The following is a 20,490-nucleotide window of genomic DNA, read 5'->3' on the forward strand; positions in this document are numbered from 1 at the left end:
TGTTTTTACTCAGCAGTCTATTTACCCTACATTTCTTAAATAAAAATATAGTAGGATAATTGACGAAGTCTTAACTGTGGAGGTACGTCTTTCAGATTCTTAAGCCTACATTCAGAATTATATTATTTTTTTTCTTACAATCATGATTAAAATGAGCTAATAAAAGCCTAAAGACAATTAGTTTTCATAAATTTTGCTTATAATATTCGCGTTCTTAAAAGGAATACATAAATGTATATTTGTAAATACGTAACAAGTAAAGGAATAGATATCTCTTTGTTATTTTGTAAATTTACATTGCACGATTTATCTTTCTCTTCATCATGTATGTGGTAGTCTTTAACCACTACGAAGTGATACCATCGCATATGCTTTTAGCGCGGGTACGCCTCACTTGCAACGATTGTAGCCTAGCAAGGTGTCTTTTAATATCTAACTAATGTACTAGAACGTTAGATTGCTTGTGCATTGTAGGATTTTAATACTTAATGTACGTTGTTTAGAATTTTAGAGAGCTTGCGAAGTGTGTTCAGCAAAAACTTTCAAAGACACTTAAAATGTCTTTAAAAGATAAATCTTAGGTTAAATTGTGGAACTGTTTGGCTGTTTTTAATTAAAGTTTTGTTTATAAGAAATTTAGAATTTTTTCTTTAATTTAAAAAAAACATTATAGTCACATAAACCTCTCTGAGCCGGTAAGGGTGGCGTTGTAATCGCGGTTAGTTCTGTGAGAAACTATACTTTGGCATAGTATGTGAACCACATTACGAGACAAGGCAGCTATTTTAGTTCCACTTTTGTCCACCAGGTGAGATAAGTTTGTAGCACTGTAATTCCAACTTAAAGCTACCTCTAATTACACAATTCATGCTTGCACTTTGCGGATGCATACAAGAATGATGTAATTCTGTAACATGTTAAGACATGTCACTTCCATCGCCTAATTGATAGGACGTAGTTAATATAATTATTTATGGATTTAGTACAGTAAAAAATACAAAAATACTACTTATATTACATAGTAATATTGATGGCTCCTACGAATAAGGGCCAATGTGCAAATTGACAACTTTTCAGGAGAGGCTCTCAAAGTATCAACCATATAGGAAAAGATGCCGCATAAGCCCTTTTAATTTAGCAAAAAACACGTTAACCCTGTAAATGTGTATTTGTCTGTAGTGCATATTGTTAACTAAACTAAGACGTAGCTTTTAACATACAAAAGTAAAAATCTTCAATTTGTTACTTTGGCCCTTATATCATCACCAGGACCCATCGATACATTTGCCTAGTCTAAAACTAGTCATTACGACCTGAGAAGGGATGAACGAGTAATAATTGTTGGTCTATCTATTGTTTTAGTATTCTTATTATATAAAAATAGCATAATACATGTAACTGAAACGATTCAACGTAACGCACAATAAGCACAAACAATTAAATTAGCAATTACGCTTGAAAACGGAATGTCGCCCGTTTAATTGCCCCACACGGCGTAACAATACGACTCAATCAGTGGATTGCTGTACATTGACGGAATACACAACGATGTCATTGCACCCGTCCATTGCGGAATGACAATGGAGACGGTACGTCGACCATTGTGCGCCCCTTCTGCGGTAATAAGAGTAACATAATAAGGCACCGCTCAGACATTTTTGATGCAATTTATTTCAACTCATTATGGAAGTTTTGATTGCGAGCAACGTTCAAGTGGATGCTTCAATTCTTTTATTCTTATTAAAGCAGTGCAATGTGGAGAAATATGAGAGTAAAAATAGTATCTATAGTTCTAGAAACATTTCTTTATCGGATTAATTGAAGATGATAATAATGTCAGTAGGTATTTGCATTGAAGTTTTGCGCGTTGGCTGCCATAGAACTTTAGCTGCTATACATTAACTGAGGTTTTCATTTAATCGCAAGCTGTCAATATTCTCTGCTTGAAGCATTTATCGGCTCTTAATTAAAAAGGAAAAATTTAGGAAGGTCATTGGATGATGAATTTAATCTTACTAATATTATAAATGCGGATGGATAGATGTTTGTTAGAAGGTATATGAATAGCAGCTCAACGAATCTCGATGACATTTGGCATACACGTTGACATAGTCTGGAACAATACATAGGCTAATAATTAAGTTTTATTTTCTAATTCCGCGTGGACGGAGTCGCGGATTACAACTAAATTATTGGAACGAAGTTCCTTATCGCGCGTTGTGAAAGGGGGCTAGACGGAAAAAATTCTTACGAAAAGTTGTCACGACACTTTTTGCTATAGTAAGTATGTTAACGACGAATGAGCGCTACTTCACCATGGCAACGACGTGACAATATATAACGAAAAAACTTGAGAGGTGTCAAGGGACACCCGAATGGAACGAAGTTCCTTTCAATTAATTAGTGAAGGAACCAATGTTTATTCTATGAATAAAAAACTTAAGTCTTCACAAGAAGTACATTTTATTTCTATAAGTTTTTGTTATATATTGTCACGTCGTTGCCATGGTGAAGTAGCGCTCATTCGTCTATAGCAAAAAGTGTCGTGACAACTTTTCGTAAGAATTTTTTCCGTCTAGCCCCCTTTCACAACGCGCGATAAGGAACTTCGTTCCAATATATAACGAAAATTCATAGAAATAAAATGTAGTTCTTTTTGAAGACTTAAGTTTTTTATTCATAGAATAAACATTGGTTCCTTCACTAATTAATCGAAAGGAACTTCGTTCCATCCGGGTGTCCCTTGACACCTCTCAAGTTTATAATTTAACGGAATGATACCAATGAATAAAAATTTCACAATATTGCACAAAAGTATAGTTGACTTGTTAGATTATGAGTGTAAAGGTTTATTCATGTAAAAACAATTCGTTATAGAATTATTAAATATATACTTTCAATCGTTTTTTAGTTTTATGGCCCAACATTCCTTTAGGGTAAGTCACCATTTTGCATAAGAATCGAACATATAAAAAAAAATCGTGATCGTTATTCGATGAATGATAATTTTTTCCTTGTCGCTTGCAGACTTATGTTGAACACAACAATGATATTTTAAATAAAGATCTTTTTTGTAGCTGAGTTCATATTCGGTACCAAATTTTTTAAACAAAAGACGAAAGTTATGTTGTCGCTGGTAATGTAAATTTAAAAAAAATTTTTTTTTCTTTTAACACTTTAAGGCTTGCTTAGGCAAGAATGTTAAACAAGGTAGAAAATTACGTTTAAATTGTACAAGGTTATTTTTCTTTGAAAAAAATGCGTACATTTTAATATGTCGGGCGTGGGCTGCATAATAAGCGGCATTATCTTCTAGTTAGATGCGAGAGTTTCTTTTTTCATTTCCTCGGCTTTTATCTATGATCATGTTCACATGCATGCGGCGTGCTGCTAGTTCGTTATCGGTATTTGCCTGTGGTAATCGACTTCTAAAAATAAGACCCTCTCTGCCATACGAAATGAAGCTAGCGAATATCCAGTAAAAGGGTTTGCTTTACCTTATCTTATTAATACTGACATTTTTTCCATAAAATATTGCGACATGCATATGTAAAATATTGCACAGAAACTTGTTCTTGGCGCCCAAAATAATTTAAATACATCGTCAGAAATTCTTCTATTTTTTCCCATAAACCACATGTAAATATTTTTATAGGTAAAAACTCGTCGTAGCTAACTAAGAGACTTGACACAGATTTTCTTAAACATATGCTGAGATTTTTTGTTCCTTTAACATAGTATAATAAAAAACAATAGATTTTTCACATCTACTATATTTATTTTGTTAATTCACAAAGAACCTGATCATATCAATAAAATACTATTAGTAACACTAAAATTCATCTTCAAACATAAAATATCAGTTACTACAAATGTTGTGCTTCACAACTTTAAAAAGAAGTTCTAAAAAATAAAAAGCTACAGGAAAGAAGTTTCTCTTCTATTAAAACAAAACAAACCTCGAATCTCTTTGTAAACAATTGTTAATTAAATTGAACGTCCATTCCAGTGTATAAAGAAAGATATTTCAACAAAGCTTTTTCTGTTACAGGTATGGTGTAGTGAATCAAAGAGAAAAATGTCGTCGGTAGGTGTAATAATGCGGGGAGTACATTTTTAATGACCAACTTACCCCAACCTCCCCGTTACGAGGTTAGGGCTCTTTAAACATGGCGTACAGTATGAAGAACCGCTTGTCCTTTTATATAACATTGTTTGCTCTATATTCTGCTTTAAAAAACTCACGCTCTTTCGCTATTTTTAAGAGAAAAATTTCATGTATAAATTCTAAATACATCGTAGTTTTCCTGTGTGAAATTATTTTTAAATTTATAGTCAGGAAAGTGACAGATTATGACAATTATGAAAAGAGAAACGAAGATAGTATTCATTCAGCAATAATCTGTGTTAAAAAAATAATAGTTTCACTGATAATTGCTATTCCAATCACAAATATTTAATTACTAGCTTTTACCCGCGACTCCGTCCACGCGCAATAAAAAATAGAAAACGGGGTAAAAATTATCCTATGTCCTTTTCCTGGTTCTAAGCTACTTGCCCACCAATTTTCAGTCAAATCGATTCAGCCGTTCTTGAGTTATAAATAGTGTAACTAACACGACTTTCTTTTATATATATAGATTCTACATGTGATATTCTTACACACATTCAAATGAGGTTTAAAAAAAAATTAAACCTCTAGAAAATAAGAAGAAAATATTTATCACCAATTCCACTATCCACTTTATGTAAAAGTGGATATAGGATGATGTTAAACTCTAATATTCATTTCCGTCTCTTATAATTACCACAACTCCTTTAAAGAGACCACCCTGAATATAGAAAAAAAAAACAAATACCGAGAACATATCATTATTAAAAGGTTTCGACGGAGAATTCAGCGTAATCGCGTTTGAATGGACTCCCTAATTTAGTTACGTAACCATGAAAATCTATTATAAAATGTCAGTGGCCAATTTCATGTTTCATTATACAGTGCCTAATGCTGTGCATCCTGAAAAAAGTAATTATGCACAAGGGTAGGCACTGAAAAATGTATCCAAGAGTTCCCTCATGAATATTCTATGTTGCGGGGAACATGATATTGTCTGTGCCCGTAATATTTATGTGACATCAAAAATGTGACAGTGAGAGAAATACTCGGCTTATTAGCACGCTCTGTATAAGGTTGGTGACTTTTTCCACTGAATGTATTTTATTCTTTTTTGTGACTGCCTTTATTAAATTTTTCTAGTTATTTGAGGCAACATATTTACAATTCTCATGTAAATATTTTAAAGATTACTGGCCAAGATGTTAGATTATTAATGTAATTTATTGTCCATGAAGCGATTTAACATTTTTTTTTAATCTGTATAAGTCAACTTAACTGTCAGATATAGTGGAAGCAGTAAAATGTCTAATAGTTATATTTTTTTCATTTTTACACTGTACAAACATTGACAAGCTAGAAAACTTCGCGAGCTCTTCTGAAGCATCGCTTTTTCCTTTTAGCCGACTTCAAAAAGAAGGAGGTTATCAATTCGTCTGTATTTATTTTTATATTTATATTTTAATTCAAGAGTGCCATAACCTTGACTTGTCGTAGTCACTATACATCCCCACCGAGGGGCTCGAAGCATACTCTAAGTTAGGAATGCACTTTGACTACATCTATACAATTACTTGACAGCTTTAGTCATTTTAATGCTATCGTATTTGTGCTGCATTTAATTTGGGAAGTAACTGACAATATTCCGTCTGCGAAATATCGAATTGCAATATTATAAACATCTTTATTTTATTGTCAGTTTAAAGTGAACCTTGTAAGTAAAGAATAAAGTTGAAATTGAAACACTGAAGCTTATTTTCACCTTCCATATGTCGCGACAGGTGCAAGCAACCATTCTTTTGACATGCAAGTGCTATAGCGCCTTTCATATTTTACGACGTCTCATTTTAAGTTCAATTTTGTGTTTCTCGGAAACTAAGATGTTTATAAACTAACATGTTTAGTTTTAAAATTCAGATTTTATGTTATGAAGTTTTCATAATGTACATGAGGTAAGTTGAGATAATTTAATACGTACTCACTACATTTTTATGACAATATTTAGATTTTAACAATGGTAGAGACGCCAGCAACAATTACATATGTTACATTAATGGGGCGCCTTGTCCGGAGAATTACCACGACCACACAGAAAGCAGACAGGAAGTGGAAGTAAAGTGCGTGCCGGAGGCCTAATTTTAGTCCCATTGCCTACCCTTTTTTTATAAGGAAAGGATGGGAAGAGGAAGTTAATATGACAGAGTAGTGGACGCATAGGAGGGGAAAATATCCTTTTTGTCTATGTCACATATGTCTGAGCAGCGATCGATTATTGCCAAATTTCATTGAGGTCCGTTGAGCTGTTCGGGAGATACCTTTAAAAACATCCATCCATTCATTCATCTAAACATTCGCATTTATAATACAGGTAAAACTACTGCAATAATTTAACATTATGCACAATCTTCCTAATATTATAAATGCGAAAGTTTAGATGGATGGATGTTTGTTTGAAAGTATTTCCGGAAAAACTTAACGGATCTTGATGAAATTTAGCACAGATGTATATCATAGTCTAGAACAACACATAGGCTACTTATTATGCTTTATTTTTTAATTCCACGCAGACGGAGTCTATAGAAAAATATAAATAAATACATTTCGAATTGTATTTCTATGGCACCAAATATTTTAATTTATATTTATTGTTATTCAATAGATTTGGTAAATTATTGTTTTATAAAAGTGGATATAAAGTGTACCTACTTTATTTTCGCGCCTGTTTTCGCAAACAGTCGGAGCTGGGAGTGTTGATTTTGCGAAAACTCACTTTCGAGTGGCTGAACGAACGGCCGCTTTTTGTTTTCATTGAATTTATATTGAACGTTTATTACATTCAGTTATAATTGAAAAATATAATATGTTTTTTTATATATATAAAACTGCTAATACTTTTCAGAGTGTTTTTGCCGGCTTAACAGAACTAAAATGTGTGCAAATTCTTCGAAACAAACTGTGTTTTAGGTAACCTAATTTTGGTAACATAGGTAACATAATTTAAAACTGTTTCTATCTATTAATCTATTTTCCAATACACTTACTAATTATTTCTATATCACACAATATTTAGTAGATTGAAACATATTCTATGTAGGATATGATACCGTCGTATGCAAGTGTTGTCAGTTGCCGACTCAAACTCATAATTTTTTTTCAATATTTTATGGTCTGGCAACAAGATCTTTCATTATAATCCAATTTATAAACCACAGAGCATCTATAGACAGCCATATTACTATAATATTTATACAAGTTCTTTGAACTGAGATGACGTCATCATCACAATGCAGACTAATAATTTCACAGCTAATTAAAGTTCTATGTTATCACTTTAGAATGGTTCATTACAGTCTGTGCTGAGCTGTCGTCTAGACTCGGTTTGTCTCTAGTCGTGTCAATAATACTCATCTTACTTAGCATTTCCACTGCGGAAACATACAAAAATATTGTTATCTTTGTTTTTTTTTACCCGACTGATTTAAAAGAATATTGTTTTAGCGCGTAAATATGTATGTATGTTAAACTAAACTAAACAACTGTTTGTTAATTAACACTTTATGTTTTTGTTCAACTTTCGGCTGTGAAAACTCAGATGAAGTTCTCTTATGTTTAGCCTTTGAACCTTTTTAGACAAATTTAAGAGGTTTTTATTCGTCTGTATATTTTTTAGAATTTAATTCCGATATTGTAAAACAACAGCAATGAGTTGCAGGAACAAAAATGTCAGTACAAAGTGGTCTACGGTCATAAGTTAGCCGTGTACCGACATCGGCCGCTGTAAATCTGTCTGATGCAATGTTTTTCGATATCCCGTATGTAGGGTCGCACTGCTGGCGGGTAATTAATGTTTTATAACAATGATGTATTGTTTAATCCTAATTCAGTCGACTTAATAAATATTAAATGGTATTGAATAAATCGAGCCATATAAATATGGGTTTTTGTGGAAAAATACTGGATAAACCAGTACAGTTAGATCATGAATCGTCTTGTGGACTTAAAATACAAAAATTTCATACATGTCTTTAATGTTTGAAGTTACATTGTACTGAGGTGTTATAGTTCGATTCCCCATTTAAATTATTACAAATTACTTTAACCTGTGTTCGAATAATTATTTTGTACTTCGAATCATTATTACAACTTCAGTATATTGACGCATATTTTTATCTATTACTGATTCACATAATACAGAAAACAGGAGTCACGTTTTTTTTTCACATATTAATAAACCATTAAAATTCGCAATCATTAAACTACAATTTTTTACGTCACGTTTCCTGTGACACAGAATACGAAGAAATTTGCTATAGATTCGCACGAGAAAGTTAGTGTACAGGATGGTGTTGAGAGAGCAAACTGGCGTAACTAGTTTGAGAATTACACTGTATTAAAGGCTGCCCTGACTAGCGTTGTTTTTGTACCTATTAGTTACTTTAAATACCGATTATTGCACTATTTTGAAATATTTGATTAAAATACGGGCGAACTACGCGATGACGATGATGTTTATAACCTAAGCTACTTAACTAGTTATCTAATCGTAGCTTTGATCCTTGATCCTAGTCGACTACGGCTTTGAAAATAAAAAAAAGAAATTTAATTCAAAGGAATTAGAATACTTAAGACTACATTATATTATTATTTGATTTTTTTATAACATTAACGATTTTTCCCGGCCTTTTTGAATTTTTCAAATACCATTTAATTATCAATATCGCTTTCAGTGTAACTCAACCCTTATCCGTAACACTTGGCTCGCATTGTACATTTCCCATATTGCAATATTTAATTTAAAAATAAAATAATCCTATGTTCATCTATCACACTCCCACGAGTACAGTATTGGAACAGCAATCTCCGGTCACATCGCTTGGAATTGGTTATATTAAATGAATCTCATATTTTACGATATTCTACTATGAAATGTAGTTATATTTTTAAACCAGGAGTTAGCATAAGAACGAATTTTATTTACAATTTGTTAGAAATTACTTCACGAATAAAAAAATGACGTATATATGTTATATGTGTTTATTTAACTCTATATCTTTTCAAAAATATCGCTTGTAATTTGTGATCTCAGTTGTTAAATTGTAACGATGTTAATTCCGTGTAATTTGTTCTGAATTAGAATTATCCACTTAATACCCGGATCGCGTGTAACCCTTTTCACATCGATTTCAACTATATTTATGGATTATATTTGAATGAATACACAACAATTGTCGTTTATTTTTATGAATATTCATTTTTTTTTTGTTTTATTCGTGCATCTTTTTGCTGAAACTGGCCTTTGCGGCGATCGATTGGGAAGACCCAGTAGTGGGGCGCCTTAGGGCCGATACATGTAATTAACTTTTTTAGCTACTCAGGTTAGTCAATAACTGCGTGGGGTTTATTATATCTACACCAGACGACTGTTGCTGTTTGACTCTTTAACTAACAATTAAGTTATATTGAGTAACATACGACAGAATTAACATTTTCATCGTCAGATTTTGAATTCATCTAAAAAATATTCATGTCATTTTTGCTGGATTTATATTCATATTAGTTGTGGTATCACAAATTACCTCGCCAGCGCTACGTGGTCAGCTGAAATTACTTCTTAATGAGCCTTGATAAGGCGGCGTAATGACGCGCCCGGCAAAAGTAATTTATGTTTTATTCCATTTAATTTTCTAGGAACTCATAATAGTTTTTGTCTATTTTTTTTATTACAAACGAACAAACGTTTAGATAACGATAAGAGACTAGTTTATACACTTAAGGGACTTTATTATTTAGTCAACAAAAAGTTATTAAAATGCAATATTTTAATTTATCGTGAAAAATTATTAAAAATAGCAAACTTTGATCCGCCATCTGGTGTACGATATTGTTATGTTAGATTTTAACATTTCAATCCCCTTTTTTTCGGCTATCTGTTGTGTACACGCTGACTGACCTCACGCACGCCTGACGCACCTTTTGTGTCCAGTCCGTTACAGGTGTAATAATATGGCGGCCATTTTGAAATTGGAGCACGGACTTTGGTTCATAATAATAAGGTATTTACGTTTTATTTGGAGTACCGTTTTTATTCTAATGTTAGATTGATACCGTATGCTACTGTGAACACATTTTAAATTAATAATTTTAAAGGATTTTTTTAAGTGATAAAAAATAGCAACTAATATAATTGCTTGATTTCCTTTCAAACAATGACTCTATATTGTTAAATATTTCTCATTTTAAAATGCACTACACTTTCTCTTATAAGCCGAGTTCATACCGTGTTCCCATATTTGCGATTTTATGTATTTAATTGATACTAAGAAATCGGATTTCGTTTAGGTAATCGAAATTATTATGATTGCTCGACAAATTTGTCATTTATGGGCACAGATTTCTCTTTGGTTGACACCAATATTTTTTTTTACTGTACCGGATTTTTACGGTAAAAGTTGTGGAATAAACTATGGTATTTATGTCTTTTACCATACTATACTTTTAAGATATACATGGTTGTATGTTTAATATATAAAAAACATCAACGGTCAATTTATTTTTAATATCTATTCTAGTCTTTAAATCGTAAAATTATATAACTGTCATAGTATACCTGCAATATCTTTTAACTAATCGCTTAGACTTACCACAAACAATTTTCTAGAAATCTTGTGAATTGAAGTTTATTGCAAACACAGCAGCCCCCATGACCGCACTTGTGAGCGCAGACGACCCGCTCTGTGGTTATCTATATTGCATTTACTATATTACTACAGACGACAAAAAGAATATGTTAACGTACTGGAATAAGAAAATATAAAGGAATGAATTACTCTTGAAATTATATATGACGTTTATTTAATATTGTTTAAAAAACATTAAAAAAAAACGGTCCGAGAAAAGAAGGTTGTTGTAGATCGTTTTAACAAAACGTACACATCCCCCAAATATAATAAAATGATTTTTAATAGATATATACGAATTATAGACGTACTATCAAAATTAATCTAATTTCCAGATAGGCAAGGACTTTGTCTATAAATAATGTTCCCACAGAGACCCCCCAATGTCAAATACGAACAGGTGACATAACAATTATACATCCATTAGGCTATGGTGAGATTATATCGCGTTAACCGGAAACGGCCCGAGGGACAGAAGGTTCCAGTGCTCCGTCATTACGGACCATAAACTTGATGAATTGAACGATATTTACTATACCCTATTTAAATTTTTGTGTAAAGTGATCACGTTTTATTGCCTTCCTAAATGTTTTATTAGCTTTTAAATAAATTACTAATCTATCTGCTTGAGTACCTTCAAATTATAAGACCTTAAATTGAACCAATGAGTTGAACGATGGTTTGTATTAGGTTGTATTATTAAATTTTCCCGGCGCTTGAGTTGGCACGCCAAGTTGATACTTCAGATCACTGTGCTCTTATTCCCGACATGCCAATCCAAATGCCGTAAAGCTACTTGTTACCTACTTTTTTACTGTCAACATTTTTTGCTTTTCCAGTTACTTGGTTTAGGAACAACGACGGCAACTTGTTTCAATCCATTGGTTTATCAAATTGCTTCATTGTATCCGTTGTTAAAAAAAGCAAGTTAACTTATTCGTTGGCCTTAGTATATGAGCATTTTAAGTCAATCAAGACGAAACTGCTGAGCAAATTTCCGCGGAATCGGCAGCCGGCTTAACGATTTTGGATTATTCAATTCGTACCGCCTTTGAAGATTTGGATTAGCTGTGGCAAGCTTTATATCACTGGTGACAGATAAAATAAATTTTTATTTTATAATACGGCTTCTTTCCACTATGCTTTTTTAAGACAATTGTGAACCAAATAATGGAGGTTCGACTTAAAAAATGTGATAATAATTTCATGCGTAAAGTTTATTATTTTTTTTATTTTAATCGAATACTATCTAACAAAATTTTTAGCGAAAAAAATTTTTAATTCCGAAATGAACAAAATTCGAACTAAAACGCCCGAACGGCTTTCTTCGAAAACTCGGCCGGAAATGAAGCGGTAGAGTAATTACGATAACGGTTGCCGCTTCCGGTGTGCCTGCGACACGCTTCGCCACTCAGTTGTCAGCACTGCGCCGAGGGACGTTCTGTGTTATTCTAGTTTCACATGAGGGCAGATCAGTGAGGCAGAGCAAATAGTCCATACGACTGCAAGTGACCATACAGAAAGCTTTGGAAAGTTTTTTAGTGATTTAACTTAACATGAAATTTTTCTTTCATAAATGCATGAAGGAAAAAAGTGTAATGTTAACTAAAATCCACATAGTTTTCACCACAAAAATGAATAGACTAATTTAATACCGAAAATAAAAACCCAATATCATTCAATGAATAGCACTGAAGCGTTTATTACGAACACAAAATGTTGTCAATTCAAAGGGTGTCAAAGTGAACGCGTATCGGAAACACAAAAGAGGTAACGAATCGTATTGAATTCCAACATCAAGCCGAATTAGTTCGCGAGCTGGTATCAGTTTTTTGGAAACTGAAATTTTCTAGCCTAGTTTTTTTTAATAATACATCAACATTTAAGTACTAACCGAGTAAATTATGTTGTAATGGGGAACTTGTTTAAATGCCTAATTATTAATCATTTGAATTGAAGAAACTTACGTCCCTCTTCAGGGGTAGGCGGTAGGTTTTTTTTCATATTACAAGGTGGCAAGCGGCCATATGAATTCGCCGAAATGGCGAAGCCGCTGTCCATAGAAATTCATACTTGCGGATGCGTTGCCTACCCTCAATCGACGAAGGATGAGACGCACAAAAAGAGAATATTTAACCTTTCAATGCATCTCTTCCTCCCATTCCCTTCCCATCCTTTCCTTCCTTTTAAGAAAAGGGTGGCAAGGGAAAGAGGACAAAAATTAGGTCTCCGTTGTTTTTTTTAAGTAACAACTATATTTAGTTCAGTAGTATTAAATTCGAATTAAAATTCAGTTTATATCTTAAACTAGCTTTTACCCGCGACTCCGTCCGCGCGGAATAAAGAATAGAAAACGGCGTAAAAATTATCCTATGTCCGTTTCCTGGTTCTAAGCTACCTGCCCACCAATTTTCAGTCAAATCGATTCAGCCGTTCTTAAGTAATTCGTATGTCAAATGTACTCCGACTTTTCTATTCTGAAATGCAATACAACGTAAATTTCTCAAAGTGCAATAAATATAATGAATAGTGAAATTTCAACAATGTGAAATGTTGATGTATATTCGTTGCTTGCATCGCATATTACTCTTGTCTTTGTCGAGAGGTAAGAAAACAAATTGTTTGTTTCCGACGCCGACACTCATCTGTTTTATTTATCTGTACCAGATGGGAAACTCTTGTTGATGTTGACGTTTTCATTGGCAAAATACCCGTGTAAAGGAATGACGACGTTTCTGAACGTTCTTTAAATAAAAAGAGGAACTGTCAACTGTCATTTTTGTCAATTGCGAAAAAAGTAAAATAAAGTATGGTTGGTGAAAAAATGTCTTTTCTTTTGTTCTGAAAAAACAACGGGTTTCTTCAATATAAACAATAATTCAATATATGGCGACCGTGAACAGTGATTAGAACAAGAAATAATATGGATGAAGAAAAACAATTCAGGACAAGAGCCGCATGGCGGACGCAATTCACAAAGAACGTAAACAAATATTATGGAGAAGACGTGGATAAAAAGATAATATATTACAACCTGAAAAATATCCACGAAAAACTCGAAAGCGCTAATATGGCATTCCAATCTTTGATATTGGAAAGACACAATTTCGAGCAATCCATGATGGAAAAGGATATAGAGGAAGCTGAGAAATACACGATAAAATGGCTGAAAATTAAAGACGATTTTCACCAATCGTCATCGGACACGAAAACCTCTAATCTGAAACAAATAAATTTACCCAAAATTGATATTCCGAAATTCAATGGGGATTTAAAAGATTGGTTACCGTTTTGGAGCCAATTTAAAAAAATACACGAAAGTGAGATTTACGAAGAAGATAAATTCGTGTACTTAATACAATCTGTTACGGTAGATTCCGAGGCCAAATCGGTAGTAATGAGCTACCCTATTTCGAAAGAAAATTACAATAAATGCATAGAACATTTACAGTCAAGATATGGACGGGAAGATCTACAAATACAATTATATGTTAGAGAATTGTTAGCCTTAGTTTTACAAAAAGCAACTGGTGACGGAGTGGAATTATCTGTACTATATGACAAATTAAGTGCACATTTAAGAGCCTTGGAAACTTTGGGGGTAACTAAAAAACATGCTGCATTTTTGCTTCCATTGGTAGAATCATCACTTCCTCAAGAGATTTTAAAAACATGGCAGAGAGCCAAGAGTAGTTATAACATTGAGGAAGAATTAAATAATTTATTAACATTTTTACAAAAAGAAGTGGAAAATGAGCAAAGAGTAAAAATGGCGAATACATTTTCAGAAAATAATAAAATAACAAAAGAAATTCCAACTGCGAGCTGCCTCACTACAATGGTAGAAGAGAAGGAAAGGAAGAATGCCTGTCTATTTTGTGAAAAGGAGAACCATAACAGTATTGAATGTTACAAATTACAAAAGTTGTCGGCAGATCAACGCAAGGACATAATATTAAAGAAGAAAGCATGCACCATCTGTCTGAAAAAAGGCCACTTCTGGAAAAACTGCAGAGCCTCAGTCAGATGCCTGATCTGCAACAAGAGACATTCAACAGTTATATGCACAGCTTCACAGACAACTAAGCAGGATCCAGAAAAAACATACCAGCCATCTCCGCAAAAGAAAACCACTACAGCGGCAACATCTTCAACTCAAGCCACAACAACTCTTCTACAGACACTCATGGTAGAGATAGAATATAAAGGGAAGAAAATAAAAACAAGAGCACTATTTGACAGCGGTTCACAGAAAACATACTTACAGCAGGACATCATAGAAGAGCTTCAAATACCTTCAATAAAAGAAGAAGTACTCACCCATAATCTCTTCGGAGGACTGCAGACCGCATCACAAGTTCATAAATTATATGATATAACAGTGCAAAGCTTGGATGGAACTTTCAAGATTGACATGGAGGCCCTCGGGAAATCTTGTGTGTGTACTAATGTTCCCAGCTTTAATACAAAAGACATTACTATCTATAACATGCTAAAAACACATAAGATATGTCTAACTGACAAAGGCGATAGTACTGACATAGGTCTTTTGATAGGGGCAGATTTCTCAGGACTTCTAATGACTGGTACAATAATTAATCTAAAAGATGGACTTGTGGCAATTAAAACAAAACTAGGATGGACATTACAAGGAAAACAAGTAGGTATATTTAATAATATAACCATTTCTATGTTCTGCTCTGAGTTGACAGATTACTGGAGTTTGGAGACATTGGGAATACAGGATCCTGTGGAGACAAAAACAAAGGCGGCTGTTGCAGAGGAGGTGCTAGCATCATTCAATGAGAGTGTGAATATTAATGAAGAAAACAGGTATGAGGTTCAACTTCCTTTTAAAGTAGGCCAAGAGGATTTATTGTCTAATTATGAAAGGGCAAAACAGAGGCTTGTCTCGACAACAAAAAGGCTAGTATCAGGTGGTAAATTCAAAGAGTATCATCAAATTTTCAAAGAATGGCATGAAACTGGTATAATAGAAAAGGTGCCATCTACACAAGTGGACCATGATACTGGCCATTATTTACCACATAGAGCCGTTATTAAAGAGTCTAGCTTAACCAGTTCATTGAGACCAGTGTTTGACGCTTCAGCTAAAGATAAATATGGACTGTGTCTTAATGCTTGTTTAGAAAAAGGAACAAATTTAGTTGATTTAATCCCTAATTTGTTAATAGGTTTCAGAACAGGGGCAATTGGTATCACAGCTGATATACAAAAGGCATTTTTACAAATCAGCATTTCCCCAGCTGACAGAAACTACTTGAAATTTTTATGGTGGGAAAATGAAGATTGTAACAATGTTATTGTTTATAGACATTGCAGAGTGGTATTTGGATTAACATGCAGCCCATTTTTACTGTCTGCCACACTCATACATTACCTGAACAGTATAACAGGAGCATATCAACAGTCGGCACAGCTTCTGAAAAAATCATGGTATGTAGATAATTGTATAACAAGTTTAGATACAGAAGAAGAAGCAAGAAAATTCATAGCGGAGTCTAAGCATATAATGAATGAGGCGAAATTCAACTTACGCATGTGGGTGACAGCTCCACTGGAAATTAATGAAACAGGTAAAGACATAGTACCAATATTAGGTCTCAGCTGGGATACTAAGTCTGATCAGCTGTACTGCAGCAACATAGACAATTTACCGGACTCGGAGGATATAAAACAGCTTACAAAAAGAGATTTATTGTCACTGACACAAAAGGTTTTTGACCCAATTGGATATACTTCACCAGTTATGTTGACACCTAAACTTATTTTACAAGAAACATGGAAAAACAATATGTCATGGGAATCTCCTCTCGATGCCGATCTAATGAAAAAATTCCATGAGTGGTATAAAACATTTCATTACTTAAAGAACTGTAAAATTCCAAGGAGATTGACCGAGGACACAATGAAAGAGTGTGAAATTAGCTTACATTTATTTTGTGATGCAAGCAAGGATGGGTATGCTGCAGGTGTGTTACTTCGTGCTGAAAAGAATAAAAAGGTGACTACACAACTAATTTCAGCCAAGTCCCGTGTCACACCTCCCAAGAAGATAAGCATTCCCAGGTTAGAATTACTAGCTGCATTGATAGGCGCAAGGCTGCTCACACAGGTTAGAGAAAACCTCAATTTACAACATTGTTCTGAATACTGCTGGACAGATTCAGCTGTTACTCTGTGTTGGATCAATCGAGAATTACCCTTGAACACATTTGTAGGTAACAGAATAAAAGAAATTAGACAACATACTAATACCAACAATTGGAGACATATTCCAGGTGAACACAACTGGGCGGACCTGGCATCCAGAGGCTGCAACGCGAAGACCCTACTCGAGACCAGATGGTGGGAAGGACCGGCTTGGCTGCGTCTGGAGCCGCAGCAATGGCCGAAGTCCAACTTCACAGTTGATGAGCTGCAGGTACACCTGGAAACTAAAAAGATTGTGAGTAATATACAAGTATGTTGTAATGAGAGTTTTATAAAGAAAATACAATATTTCTCTAAATATTCAAAGATGATAAGAATGGTTGCATGGATGTTAAGGTTCATATATAATACACAGCATTCACAAAATAAGAGAAAAGGAGAAATAACATATAGTGAGTATAATAATGCAGAGAAAACATTAGTTAAATTAATTCAAAATACAAACAGTGAAATAAATAAGGAAAAAAGTGAGCATTTAACACAATATTTAGATAAAGAAGGATTAATAAGAATAAAAACTAAACTTACCATATCAGATTTTCCAGAAACAACTAAAGCACCCTATTTGTTGTGGGCAAACAACCCAATTGTGACAGCCATGGTGAGACAGCGCCATGAACAGCTCCAGCATGTGGGATCAAATGAACTGATTACAGACTTAAGAGCGAGGTTCTGGATCATCGGTATACGTAGATTGGTAAAAACAATAATAGCCACATGTGTCATTTGCAAACGATACAGAGCGAAAGCCAGCCGAGCACCAACAGCACCACTGCCCCCAGAGCGCACCAGCTGTTCTGCTGCCTTCCAGACCACAGGCGTAGACTTAGCGGGTCCTCTGTTTCTGCGTAACGGCGAAAAGTGTTGGATTGTGATATACACATGCGCAGTATATCGCGCTGTTCATCTAGAGTTAACAAGGTCACTCTCCACGGAGGCCTTCATCATGACTTTACGACGATTCGTAGCACGAAGAGGCCGCCCAGATTTAATGATGTCAGATCAAGGAACAAATTTTTGTGGCACAAAAAACTTAATTTTGTCTCTAGATTGGGAGGAGGTGCAGCGTCACTCCACTGTGCGACGCATATCGTGGAAGATGAATGCACCATCTGCTGCCTGGTGGGGTGGCTATTGGGAGCGCCTTATAAGAATTATGAAGGATCTTCTACGACGCATATTAGGTAAATCGACAGTATCATATGAGGAGCTTGTTACTTTATTATGTGAGTGTGAAGCAATAATGAATGGACGACCACTCACATACATCAATGACGATAAAAATAGTAATTTAGAGCCACTCACCCCAGCACACTTTATACAACCATCATGTAATACTGAAATGTCAGATTTTGATCAAATAGACAAAGAAAGTTTAAATAGACGACTTAAGTATTTACAAGAACTCAAAGAACAATTTAAAAGTAGATTCAAGAATGAATATATAACTCTATTAGTTCAGAAAGGCAAAGAAATAAAAGATAGTGTAAACATAGGAGATATAGTACTGATAGAAACCGAAGAGAAACGAATAAAATGGCCTTTAGGTATTGTTATAGATCTGTTCACAGGTAGAGATGGAGTAGACCGCACAGCCAGGGTAAGGACTGCCATCGGCACAAAAATCCGTCCGATACAGAGACTGTACAAGCTGGAAGTCTCCAATTTCACAGGTGACAATGTTTCTTTAAGTCAAAGTCCTATTTCTTCACCTTCAGAGGAGAATTCTCCTGAAATCAGTCATTTGTGTCCTGAGATATCTGTAGCCCCAGTAGATACTAAAAGCCGTAGCGGTAGAACGATCAAGAGGCCGAGTAAATATGATATTTACGTTTAATTTCATTTTGCTAATAATATTTTTACGTGTCAAGTTAATTTTGTTAGAAATAAGTTTCTATTTTTTGTATCTTTATAGTCTATAGAAAAGACAAGATAATTTCATAAAATTTAAATGTATGTCTTAGTTCTGTTAAAATTACTATATTTATACCAGTAATGTAACAGTTAGGATAAGTTGAACTAAGTATATTTTACTATCAGACTAATCGTCACAATTGTTAATCTAATTTTAAGTTAATTTTTCAAAATTGTTTAAATTTGTAAAACGTGTAATTAAGCATGTCACGTCATCTATTGTCGAATAGAAGGAATTGTCTAATAGTTTTTGTATAACGCCCTCTGTAGGCGATTAGCGTTTTGATTCGTAATTTAGTCATTGTTAGTAATCTTTCTTTGGCGTTGGAGGATGTAAAGGAATGACGACGTTTCTGAACGTTCTTTAAATAAAAAGAGGAACTGTCAACTGTCATTTTTGTCAATTGCGAAAAAAGTAAAATAAAGTATGGTTGGTGAAAAAATGTCTTTTCTTTTGTTCTGAAAAAACAACGGGTTTCTTCAATATAAACAATAATTCAATAACCCGTATAAAAACATATTACTTGCTCCGTTTTTTCAGAAATAATTATTCAGATGATTTGATGTTTACGAACGACTCGTTCAAAACATGTTGTCATCTCTGCGTAATTTTTTTTTTTAGTTTTAAAACATAAGTAGTTTGTTTATGAAGTAATATTTTATTATAGAATACGTTATTTTACGGTATTTCCGAGTAGATTTACTTATATTATAAGTTTTTTTATTTCGCTTTTTTCTGTTGTCTAAAGAGTTGGGATAAACTAGTTCAACGTTGTTGATTGGGGGTACAAACGACAGTTTCAACCGCTCCTTTAAGCCTGACCTTATGAACAGTCATAAATTAAGCCGATGTACGTCACTGGAATGTTCTAGAAAAAGTTTTATAAATGACTTCGTTAATAACTCTTGACTATATTGTGATACTCAGAACATTTTTATGTGAATTGTCTCTGTTTTTAAAGCAAAATAAACCAATTGTAGAGTTCACGATTCTTAATAGTCAATTTAATTAAGTAGCAATATATATTATGTAGATTCTTTAAGGTTTCTATCTACGTCAGTCTGACGTAGGTTAAAATTTTAATCATTTTCTTCTCACATGTCGGAACCTATATGTTACATGGTTGATGAAGTGTTTCGTTTGTCAAAATTTAGAGGAACATTACAGGAACGTGAGCTAAACGAATATCGTAATACTGGTCTGTTGTTTAAAACTTGGAACTATTTATTTTGCGACACGTGCTTGTGTCATAAACTGTTACAGCCTCTGTGTAATAACGGAACTTGCTATTGACGTTGCGAAATTTTAATTGTTTACCCAACAATCTTCTATAGCATGTGATACGTTGAACAAAACAGTCCTTTAGTATTAAAACTACTAGTTATTGCCGCTTAATAATCACTATGAGACCTTAGTCTAAATTAAATTTTGCGAGATTTACAAAAAGCAAACATTTAAGTACCCCTTAAACAAATGTTTATGGGTTCGTAGTCTTATTATTATTACTAATTTAGCGACAAATTATAAAATTAAAAGAAAATTCATATCTCTAA

General features: G+C 33.7%; 2 protein-coding genes across 5 annotated transcripts in view; both read left to right on the forward strand.

The window, feature by feature from the left end:
• The window catches only part of LOC106708348 (fasciclin-3), a 157,704-nt gene that overhangs the window by 75,301 nt on the left and 61,913 nt on the right, over positions 1–20,490 (forward strand). The gene's annotated exons all lie outside the window — the stretch shown is intronic.
• LOC106708429 lies at positions 15,533–18,890 on the forward strand. Of its 2 annotated transcripts, XM_045682551.1 has the most exons (3): positions 15,533–15,621; positions 15,984–18,206; positions 18,594–18,890. In XM_045682551.1, exons 1-3 carry the CDS (start codon positions 15,609–15,611, stop codon positions 18,857–18,859), a joined length of 2,502 nt encoding a protein of 833 aa, XP_045538507.1. In that variant the 5' UTR covers positions 15,533–15,608; the 3' UTR covers positions 18,860–18,890. The 2 variants fall into 2 exon arrangements, with proteins under 2 accessions (XP_045538507.1, XP_014355422.2); XM_014499936.2 differs by having other exon boundaries at positions 15,984–18,889.

The sequence above is a fragment of the Papilio machaon genome, chromosome 19, assembly GCF_912999745.1.
Source record: "Papilio machaon chromosome 19, ilPapMach1.1, whole genome shotgun sequence".
Lineage (NCBI taxonomy): Eukaryota > Metazoa > Arthropoda > Insecta > Lepidoptera > Papilionidae > Papilio > Papilio machaon.